The sequence below is a fragment of the Lissotriton helveticus genome, chromosome 7, assembly GCF_964261635.1.
Source record: "Lissotriton helveticus chromosome 7, aLisHel1.1, whole genome shotgun sequence".
Classification (NCBI taxonomy): domain Eukaryota; kingdom Metazoa; phylum Chordata; class Amphibia; order Caudata; family Salamandridae; genus Lissotriton; species Lissotriton helveticus.
The window spans coordinates 590,570,002-590,581,232 of record NC_136068.1 but is presented as its reverse complement, the minus strand read 5'-3'; the positions used below and the strand labels follow the sequence as shown (position 1 = coordinate 590,581,232).

At 45.0% G+C, this 11,231-nt stretch overlaps 1 protein-coding gene across 3 annotated transcripts in view; it reads right to left on the bottom strand.

Annotated features, from left to right (window-relative positions):
- Positions 1-4,227: 4,227 nt before the first annotated feature.
- The window catches only part of RGS14 (regulator of G protein signaling 14), a 409,263-nt gene continuing 402,259 nt past the window's right edge, over positions 4,228-11,231 (bottom strand). For 2 of the 3 annotated variants that reach the window (XM_078652746.1, XM_078652749.1), the window contains one exon: positions 4,229-7,242. In XM_078652746.1, coding sequence (XP_078508872.1) covers positions 6,524-7,242 — 719 coding nt within the window. In that variant the 3' untranslated portion in view covers positions 4,229-6,523. Of the gene's footprint in view, positions 7,243-11,231 lie in introns of all 3 variants that reach the window. The other variant, XM_078652748.1, reaches the window with a different exon arrangement.

The window sequence follows — 11,231 nt, the reverse complement described above, 5'->3', positions numbered from 1 at the left end:
AGTGAATTTCTAGGTTTATTTAAATTCGGTTTCCTAACTATAACACCCCTGTAACCTTTATTTGTTTCAGTGAATTTCTAAGGTTTCTTAAATTCTATTTAATTATAAAATCCCTGTAACATTTATTTTTTTAAGTTTTTTTTAACGTTTTTTTAACGACTAGGCACGTTTACAGAGTGATGGAGAAAGGGGATGGTGCCTCCAACCAGCTCTCACCAATCCCGCTGTGTGGGACTTACTGCTGATAACAAGAGGACTTCTTGTCCCAAAGGACCCTCAGCATCCAAAGGGACTTCATCCCTCAACAGTAGTGCACCAGGAGGTGCATTTGCAGAACGGTGGATAAAGGGGGTGGGCCTCTGATGATCTCTCAGCAATCCCATTGTGTGGGACTTGCTGGAGGTAACATGAGGAGTTCTTGGCCCCCAAGGTTCCTCAGCAGCCAATGGGACTTAATCCCCCAACCAGTAGCATGCCAGGAGGTGTGTTTGAGATGTGGTGGAGAAAGGGGGATAGGGCCACCCACAAGCTCTCAGCAATTCCACTGTGGGAGACTTACTGGAGATGACCAGACGAGTTCTTGACCCCAAAAGGATTGTCAGCATCCAAGGGTACTTCTTCCCCCAACTAGTAGTGCACCAGGATGCGCATTTGCAGAGTGGTGGAGAAAGGGGCAGGGCCTCAGATGATCTCTCAGCAATCCCGCTGTGTGGAACTTACTGGAGGTGACATGAGGGGTTCTTGGCCCCCAGGCCCCTCAGAATCTAAAGGGACTTTATCCCCAACCAGTAGTAAGCCAGCAGTCCCTGCCAGCTCCCCGCCTCCTGCGATAGCCGGCATTGTTATCAGGCCTAGGGAGTTGCTAAATTTGCAGCTCCCTGTGCCTGAAAGCAATTTGTCCGTTTCTCTGCTTGTTTGACAGCGGAGAGGGAAACAGACGAATGCTCCGCTTCCAGCAAACTAGAGCATTTTCACTGCTCTCGCTTGCCGGAAGCCGAGTGTTTGCTGTGACTTGGCAGGAGCGGTTAAAACTCCCTCCAAGCCACAGAAAACAGCTATGTCCTGTGGGTGGGCACTCCGGGAGATAGCAGGAGCCAGCCCTGGGGTTTAGGGGCCCCAGGGACATATACGACTCCAGGTGGGGGGCCGCATGGGCCCTCTCCTCGTTTGTAGTAGGGCGTACCCCAGAGGAGGTGGTGGTCTCTGGGGCTGAGAACCGGCTGTGGGGCCCCCTCACCCAATTTTAAAAATAGAATTTGGCCCCGGGGAGGTGGGGGTCCCTGGGGGATTTGTGAGACCCCCCATTACACATTAAATAGCCTTGGGGAGGTGGTGGTCCTTGGGTAATGGGGGGGGGGGTCATAGAGGCCCGCCGATTTATATTGCAATAGCCCTAGGGAGGTGGTGGTCCCCAGGATACGGGGGTATCGGCGAGAACTCCCATTTGTTTTCTACAATTATCACTGCATGCCCGCGGGACCTGGCCCACCCAGGGGCTTAATAATATAAAAAATAAAGAGAGCCAGCACTTCTTTTTTTTCTGTTGGAGCTGTGAAATAGTTTTCCAAAAATGTTTTTTGCCCTGGCGCGGTCCCTCCTGGACCCACCCGAGAGGCATAGGGGATCAGGGTATTCCTACCCTCCCACATCTCTTTTTTTACATTTTGTTTTGGGACTTGGCTGAAGCCACGTCCCAAGATGGCTTCCAACACTTCTTGGTATGAAGTGTTGGCAGCCAATCAGATTTGAGCACAGGGACTGTCGCGTCCTCTGAGGATCTGCGTCCCTATATATACAAATTCGAATTTATTTTAATCACCCCGCAACTCCTGAACGGATTTACACCAAATAGGAAGAAGGCACATCCCTGGACCAATATCTACATTTTTTTCCAAATTTGGTGTAATTACTAGGGCTGGGCTTAGTTTGCGAAGTAGCGCTTTGCCAAGCTACACGAAGTGCACTTCGCACTACGCGAGCTACGCGTAGAACTACGCGAACTGCGTAGTAGCATGTTCGCACTGTGCAAGATGCCGTTTTCAATGATTGCACAGTGCGGACAAGCATCCGGCACTGTGCAATCATTGAAAGTGGCATCTTGTACAGTGCAAGCTGTTTTCTGCCACTCGAGGAGATTTTTACTCGAGCGGCAGCTTTCTGAACGCGGACTAGTAGTTTCTCATCGCGCGCGATCGCGAGCATACACGACCACTCGCAATGAGAAACCAGACCTCCCCGCGTTGAGAATCTCGCAGGGAGGTTTATTTTCCATGCTCGCGATCGGCAACTTGATGTTGCTGAGCGCGAATGAGGAAAAAGTCTCGCCAGGATGTCATTTAGCTTGCTTGCGGTCGCCAACTTGTTGGCAGTGTGCTACGTGCAGTTTGCATAGTGCGAAGTTGCGCAAACTACGCGAGTGTAGGGTAGTGCTTTGCCCAGGCCTAGTAATTACGTTCAACAGTTCAGGCTGTAGCATTGTCTAAAGTTCCTATGGGAATTAACATGGGAAAAACGTGTTTTGGGACCCCCCTTTCTAGACAGATCACCATGTAACTTTCAAGACAGCAGCTGAAGTAAGCGTCATCCAAGTTTTGAAACAACGTCAAAGTTATTGGCAAATTAAAAACAGCTCTTCCTATGAAAACTAGGTGCTAACTAGAACTACCTACTGGCAACCGCCGGTAGGAAGGAAGGATGGATGGATGGAGATATATATATATATATATATATATATAATTATTTTTTTTCTCGATCTTAAAAAACTGGCCAATTGTAAGGACTTCAATAATCACCAATATAATATCCCTAGAAAACAATATGGGAGGCAATGAAATCCTTGGAAAAAGACCAGACCATCGAGATCAAACCCTCTGACAAAGGGGGTAATATGGTCATCTTCAAAAAAGAAGCAATGCGGCAACTGAATGAAAGGGAGTGCTATGTACCAATACAAAGAAGGGACTACCTGGAATGTATCATTGTGTACCATGATCTATTACAGCTTTGGAAAAACGGTGGCCTATTGAACCAAGACGAATTTTTAATTTTGGACTGTGAAATACCGACGTTTTATCACCTTCCGAAGGTACACAAAGACTTGGTCAACCCCCCAGGCAGACCCATTGTGGCATCCTTCAATAGCCTCCTTGAGAATACATCTACATACATTGATTCCTTTTTAGCACCTCTGGTCAGGGACTTGGCTTCATACACCAGGGATACCCAGGACTTTCTGAGACTAATTGAGGGTGTCATCTGGGAACAAGATATGCTCATCACCCTGGACATTACCAGTCTTTATACTTGTATAAACCATCATGATGGGATGACAGCTGCTAAATGGTTTCTAAACAAAAGGCCGTTGAAATTTTGAAACACAAGGAAATGCTTTTACACAGGATCACCTTCTGCCTTAATAATAACATCTTTACATTTGCAGGACAATTGTACCGTCAATTGCGTGGGACCACCATGGGCGCGTGCTTCGCCCCCAGCTACGCGAACCTTTTCGTGGGCTGGTGGGAGAAGCATGTGGCCTGCTCTTACAACAATAAATAACTCTGTTATTCAGTCCCTTTACAACGTTTTACCTTTGCAACATAAAATAAAAACTACCCACAAGAAAAATAATCCTCGGTTTACTGCCAGTCTTGCCTCTAGCAAACTAGAATTACGCCACTTGGAACAACAGTGATACAGCTCGTATGCCAAATATTTCAAAGTAAAATCCTCTGTCAGTTCTAGACAATGTCATCAATAGATTAAGCTGGCTAAACTTTTCAAAGCTTTTTGTGAAAGCTCCTTATATGTCAAAAGGACTCTTCAAAATTGTGTAAGAGTAGCAAGAGCCCAAGGCAAACCAGACTAAAACTATTCCTTCATCCATGTTGCGTGAAAGTCTAGCCACATTTGACTCTGAGGAAATGTTTAAAATTAGAGAGAATATAGAGGCTTAAACAGTTCTACAACCCTCCTACACCACTACTTTTACACCAAGGAAGAGTACTAGCACTTCTTTTAATAAATACTATTCAGTTTTTGAATCACTTTTCCGTCAGTTGACAAATCACAAACACACCTGTGTATCACCCAGGGATATTTGTCTACCAAAATAAAAGCAAAATGAAGCTCTTTTTCTTAGCAAAGACATTTTAACAAGTTTTAATTGTTCTCTAAAAACAGGATTGTGGCCAAGTTTGTGTAAAAAAGCTGTACTTGAGCTCCCACTAAAATAAATTCATCTTGACTGTATGGATACTAACAGTTCTTGCCCAATATTTCCATAACCCTTCCGTCCGTTTTTAATAATTGCAAGGACATATAGACGCCAAATTTTTACTAGCTCCACAAAATGCAGTTTTTTCACTCAGCCGCAGTACTGAACTTGTGGTGGTCTCACTTCTTGATTATCTGTGCAGACTGATGGATGCCAGAGGCTCAGAAGTCCATGTACTCTTGGAACTCTCTGCTGCCCTTGACACCATTGATCACAACATCCTTCTAACCAGAATATTAGAAATTTAAATTGAAGGAATAGCTCTAACCTGGATCAAACTTTTCCTAATTGACCATCAACAAGTTCTCTTTTCATCCTTATTCATACCAGCCGCTAACTTATTATGTGAACCTGATATCAGTAGAAGCTCCTGTAGCCACGCATCAAATATTGCCCAAGTACTCTTACAGGTGTGTTCTTTATCTTTACCGGCTGGTCCAGGGCATGTATATTGGAGCAATCAACCTTCTTGGAGTCCAAGGTCCTTTGGCTGTGGCATGATCACCTGGAGCATCCACAGCGCCTTTTTTGAAGGGGAGCTGCTTTGAAACTTGAAAATAGGTGGAATGTCCCTGATGACCTGACACTTGGAGTCACCTTTTCAATTATATTCCATCTAAAGTCTTCTACTGAACTTCCAGCTGAGCCTCCATTTTCTACTCCTGCAGCGTTGTGCCTCACGCACATTGTATAACAATAGTTGGACACCTTTGCAGGAGATTGGGATCCAGTAGAATTTATTTAGAAAAAGGTTCCAGGGAAAAAATATCTTATTCATAGGCATTCACTATAAACTGTACATGGTGTAAAATCCATCTCACTTCGGAAGTGCAAGAACTAACAAGACAGATACACTTTTCTATTCACTTTAAAAGTTAAGAAAGTAGTCACATAAAACACTTTATTGAACATATAGCTATTTAGAAATCAATTAAATCATATTACAAATTTTATGCGATTTAACATTTTTGAATGGTCCATTTTGACGCCCTGCGGCATGTGTCCATGTCGGACAACAAGACCCAGGATACAACATACCGTCTTTTCAGCAGACCTCTGGGCCAGCTAAGTGATCTCTTCCATCATCAAAGGGTTTGGAAAAGTTGTTTTATTTTAAACTCTCAGCAGAGCTCACTTCCTGAAACACCTCAAACATACACGTGTGTGAAGATATTTTTATGGCACATACCGGTACCAAGAAATCTTTAAGGTGTGCTGTACTTTTCTTATAGGCCAAACTGAACATTTTGAAGACACTGCCTTCTCACCACGAGCAACTTCCTCTCTATTTACTACGAGTAGTTCAAGTGCAATATATTCCCAGCTTCTTATTGGTGAGTTTTGGCCCAGTCTCATCGATAAGAGATTAGTTAGATGCGAGTACCCTCCATACTTCCAGAGCTGGCAGTGAAGTCACCCTGTCAGGTGAGTATAAAGAGGGGCTTTACCACGTACTCCAAGCTTTGTGACAACGAACTAGCCTCTAAATTTAAAGTAACACAAATTAAATGCACAATTGACTGAACACTACTAAAGTCTGTTAAAATAAATAGGATTACCTACACAAACATAAATATATAGGAGACCAGCAGCTCAGCGGTGGAATTGTCATGCAGATTCTCAAGAGACATGCATCAATTTCCCTGTGGCTGCTGATGGCTGAGGGGTATAATTACCGTGCAATTATCTACCGCCCTCGTTGCCCATTCGCTTAAAAGGCTTGATCTGGTCTAGGTAGCAGCTGGAGCCCATCACTGGACAAATACAGGTCACAAAAACACAGCTTGTGTATTTTTTTAGGCATCCCCATTGTCACACTGGCTTGATGGGGTAAGAACACAACCAACATCAGGGCTTTCATTAAATCAACAAAACCAGAGAAGACAGGCTTATAAGTATCTGTTCTTCAACTTGTCCAGAGTGTAGAAATGTATCCATGTTAACTATCAGAGATATCAAAATAAGAGGGTAAACACTACCCCAAAAGGAACCCACACTAGTCAATGAAGAGCAATCCTTGTGCTCTACCAGGCGTTACCACCACTCTCACAACAAGGAGCAAGAATATCAGAGAACGGTACATGGCAGATGATGCACGCCTATGGGATCTAGCAGGTCTTTTCTGTCTCTCCCGATCTGCAGGGGGTATCCCAGTATCTGTGTCTTAGTTCCTCTGTCTGTTGAATGTACCCAAACTAAGGTGGTTCTCAAAAGCCACATTTAAAAATTAACATTTCTTTGGTGTCTTCAGGATGCACGCTGATCAGGATCGGGCTCCTGAGATTGGGAGGCTTTGCTTAGAGAATTCCCCTCCAAGCCAGGCAGAGGTCCATCTTCAGGCAATGTCTGCAAGGAAGAGCTCATGTCACATGTTCTTTGGGCTGTGCATTCATGGTTTACATCAGGCAGGGCATCACCATGGCAGAGCGCATTCACCGGGAGCAATTCCTGATTTACAAGTGCTTGCCTGCTTTCAGACCCAAGTGCATTAGACCCTGAACTCTCAGATTCATGCTTCGTATCTGAGATCTTACGGTCCAAGCTCTTGTGTTCATGGTCTGGGCTAGCAGACAGTATCCCAGGGCCTTCTGGATCCACACACACCGAGGTGCAATGTGGTGCATTCAGATCTGGACTGCAGTCCAAATTTGTTGTCATTGACCCAGGATCAGCAAGATCACAGTCTGAATTGGTTGTCCTTGGGTTTGGGCTGTTAGGATTACAGTCCAGATCAGTTAACCTTGGCGAGGAATCTTCAGGTCTGCTTTGTAAATTGGATGTCCTTACTCCCGAGCCCTCAGAAATGCAGTCTGTGTCAATAGCCCCTGGGCTGTGGCCCTGGGGATCCCCCTCGTCCTTTGGAGGAAGCTGCAGAAAGTCTGGGAGAACCAGGTCCTTCTTACAGAGCAGGCCTCGCTGGTCATCAGCTCGACAGCCCTGCACTCGGTTCAGCAGCTCCACCAACCCTATGTGAAGTGAAGAGGGACAACAGCATTAATACTCCCAAGACAGGTTTGGCAACTGCAACATTGTGAGGCCACACTCTGCCTGCAATAACTACACATCAGGACATTTAAACATTTTTATTTAGAGAACACACAAATATCCTTTCTTGTAATAAATCTGAGTAAACACAGTTGGGAACCCCCACCGATAAAGACCCATTGCGGCATTCCTATTCCACTGATAAGCACACATTCCAAATGCCTTCATGTCATACTGTCTGTTTGCTGCTCAACATAACAAAATACATTAATCCAAGTACAGTGACATCCCAATAAAGTTGTTCCAACACAAGATCAAATACCCCCATTAGGTCACTGCCACCAGCTCTAAATGCAAAAACAAACTACTAACATCAATAATTTTGCAAGGTCATTCCTCTCCTGTAAGTCACTCGTGTTTGGTTAACATGAGGTTGCAAGTCTTAGTTTAACATCTTATTGTGAGATTGTGATGCACCACTATATGAACAATTGTTACTTACCTGTAAACAGGTGGTTCTCCAGTATTGGTGTCTTTCATAGATTCACATGCTTGAATATTCCCCGTCGTCGAAGTGGGAGTCCCACGGTACATAAAATAGCAATAAATGCTAAAACATATGTATGTGAGAACATAACAGAAGAAATAGAAGTAAATACATAACTGAAAACCTCTAAAACAATTCCTCCATAGGAATGCATGATAGAGAGAGAAAACACTTGTAACATATCACTGTCATTATGTTAGTCCAAACTACAGCCAATCAGGCGCCAGCACCCTCTAGAACCTTCTCCTCAGAAGCTCAAGCCCTCAGATTTTCATAGCACCAAAGTGAGCATGAGGAGAAGAGAGCCTCTGAGGGGAGGAGGGTGGGTCGCATGTGAATCAATGAAAGACACCAATACTGGAGAACCACCTGTTTACAGGTAAGTAAGAAAACAAGTTACTTACCTGTAACTACGGTTATCCAGTATTGGTATCTTTCATAGATTCACATGCCTGAATCATTCCCCGTCGTCGAGGCGGGAGTCCCACGGTAAAAATATATACAATAGCAGTGCCTAAAAAATTCTTGTAGTAGGCTGGAAAAGCCTAAAGGCCTAACTAGGCCTCAAAACTTAGTAGCCTATCTACATCATTATGTAAAAAGACCTGAAATAGTAGCCTCAGCCAATCAGCTGTCCTCACCCTCTAGAACCTTCCCAGCCCAGGCAGTTCTCCTCAGATTTTCCCAGCACAAGTGAGAATGAGTATCCATAAAACAGAACTGCCGTGCCGGGGAGGAGGGTGGGTGCATGTGAATCTATGAAAGATACCAATACTGGATAACCGTAGTTACAGGTAAGTAACTTGTTTTCTTATCCAGTATTGGGGTATCTTTCATAGATTCACATGCCTGAATCAGAGTAGCAAGCAGTGACATCATGTCTGTCGTTAGAGGAAGGTGGGAGACAAAAGAAACCATATACATCCCCACACAACCAGGAAGGTAATAGAGCACAAACTTGTTGACATAACATATGCATCAAAACCTTCATAAGTACATTATATACATTACAGCATTTTAAAAACGCTAAAACATCATAATGAAACCTATGCTTAAAATAGGCAAATGAAGAAGAAAAGACTGTAAAAAAGTCTAACCTTAGTGAAGAAGATGCTGCAGCACCGCTTCTCCAACCGCTGCATCATCATGAACGGCCGACTGCAAACAGTAATGTTTGGTAAAAGTGTGCACACTTTTCCACGTAGCAGCTCGGCAAATGTTCTCCAGCGTCACTCCAGCGAAAAGGGCCGTTGACGCTGACATTGTTCTGGTAGAATGCGCTTTGACCTTTCTTGTTAAAGGTTTGTTGGCTTTGTCATGACAGAAGACAATCGTGGAAGACAACCATCTAGCTATAGTTGCCTTCGTCACAGCTTGACCCAAGGTGGCTTGGCCACAAGCAACAAAAAGTTGAGTAGATTTGCGGATGTCCTTTGTTTTTTGTAGATAAAACTTCAGGCACCGTTTCACATCCAGAGAATGTAAAACTTTCTCCGCTGAAGTCTTAGGATCCGGGAAAAAAGTTTTGAGTTTGACCGGTTGATTGATGTGAAATTGAGTTGGTACTTTTGGAATGAATCTTGGGTTAGTCCGAAGTGTCACAAAGTCTTTAGAGAATTGTAAGAAAGGCTGTGTAACAGTGAAGGCCTGTATCTCACTGACTCTGCGGGCTGAAGTGAGAGCCAGTAAGATAGCCACTTTCCAAGTTAGAAACTTCAGATCCGCCTTATGAATAGGTTCAAAAGGTCTTTTTAGAAGTTGAGTAAGAACAATATTAAGATCCCACTCAGGAGGAGGAGGACGAACTGGTGGAAAAGCTCGGAATAGCCCCTTAAGGAATTGTTTGATCAAAGATGAGGAACATAAGGATGGTTTGTTGGAACTCCTCCTGAACCTGGATATAGCCGCCAGATGCACCTTAATGGACGAAAAAACCAGGCCAGCCCTAGCTAAAGAGAGCAGATATGGAAGGATGGCTTCCGGAGGAGCTTGAAGTGGATGAACATTATTCTCTTCACACCATGAGCAGAATCGTTTCCACTTAAAACGATAGGTCTTGATGGTACTTTGAGCACGGGCTTGCGATAAGATCGCCCTGCAGTCTGAGGAGATGTTAAGATCCTTGAACTCTAGGAAGTCAGGAGCCAAGCGTGCAAGTGCAGTGATTGAGGATCCGGATGTTGGATCTGGCCTCCCTCCCTTGTTAACATCGACACTGTCGGTTTGAGACGAAGTGGAGGCTGCTGAGATAGTAGAAGGAGCTCCTGAAACCAAAACTGCCGTGGCCAATGGGGAGCAATGAGGATGAGAGTGCAATGTTCCCTCTTCATCTTTTGCAGTACCTTCGGAATGAGCGGAATCGGAGGATAAGCGTACGCAAAGATTCCGGACCATCTCATCAAAAGGGCATTTCCCCTGGACCTCGGTTGAGGAAACCTGCTGGCATAAAACAGGCATTTGCTGTTCTGCTGCGTGGCGAACAAATCCAGCATTGGTGTTCCCCAAGTTTGAAAGATCCTTTCTACTTGATGTTGTTCGAGCTCCCATTCGTGACAGCCCGTGAAAGCTCTGCTGAGGTTGTCGGCTAGAGAGTTCTGGACGCCTTGCACATGTTCTGCTCTGAGGGATATGCCGTGGCGTATGGCCCATTCCCACATCTCCTGAGCCTCTAGCGACAGGGTGAGAGATTTTGTTCCTCCCTGTTTGTTGATATAGTACATGCTGGTGGTATTGTCCGTACGCACCAGCACGGACGAATTCGCAATCCTGGGAAGGAAGGCTTGCAGGGACAGAAAAATGGCCCTCAGCTCTAGGCTGTTGATGTGTTTCCGTCGGTACCGACGAGGCCATCGTCCCTGGATCTGAAGGTCCTGAAGGTGACCTCCCCAACCTTCCATAGAAGCGTCCGTAGTCAGGGTGAACTCTGGAATGTCTTGTAGAAAGGTGAGGCCTGGTGACAAATTGGGCGCCTTCGACCACCAAAGAAGGGCGTGCTTCATTTTGGTAGTTACTTTGATGCGGTCGTCGAACGATCCGTCGACTTGCCTCCACTGACGAAGTAACTCCTCCTGTAATGGTCTCATTCTGAGTCTCGCCATAGGGATGAGGCTGATTGCAGAGGAGCACATCCCTAGAAGGGAAGCAAATGTCCGAACTGAAAGTGACCTTCTTGCAAAGATTTGTTTTGCTAGTTTCAACAGTTTGTTCTGCCGCTCCTGAGTCAAGAATAACTTGCACTGGCGTGTATTCAAGACCGCTCCCAGAAAAGTCAACTCCTGACGAGGTTGAAGCTGAGATTTGCTCGAATTGAGAGTCAGACCCAGATTCGAAAAGAGGGAGAGGGAACTCCTGACCGCTTCCATTGTGGAGTTTCTCGATGGTCCTTTCAACAGCCAGTCGTCGAGGTATGGGAAGACTTGTATT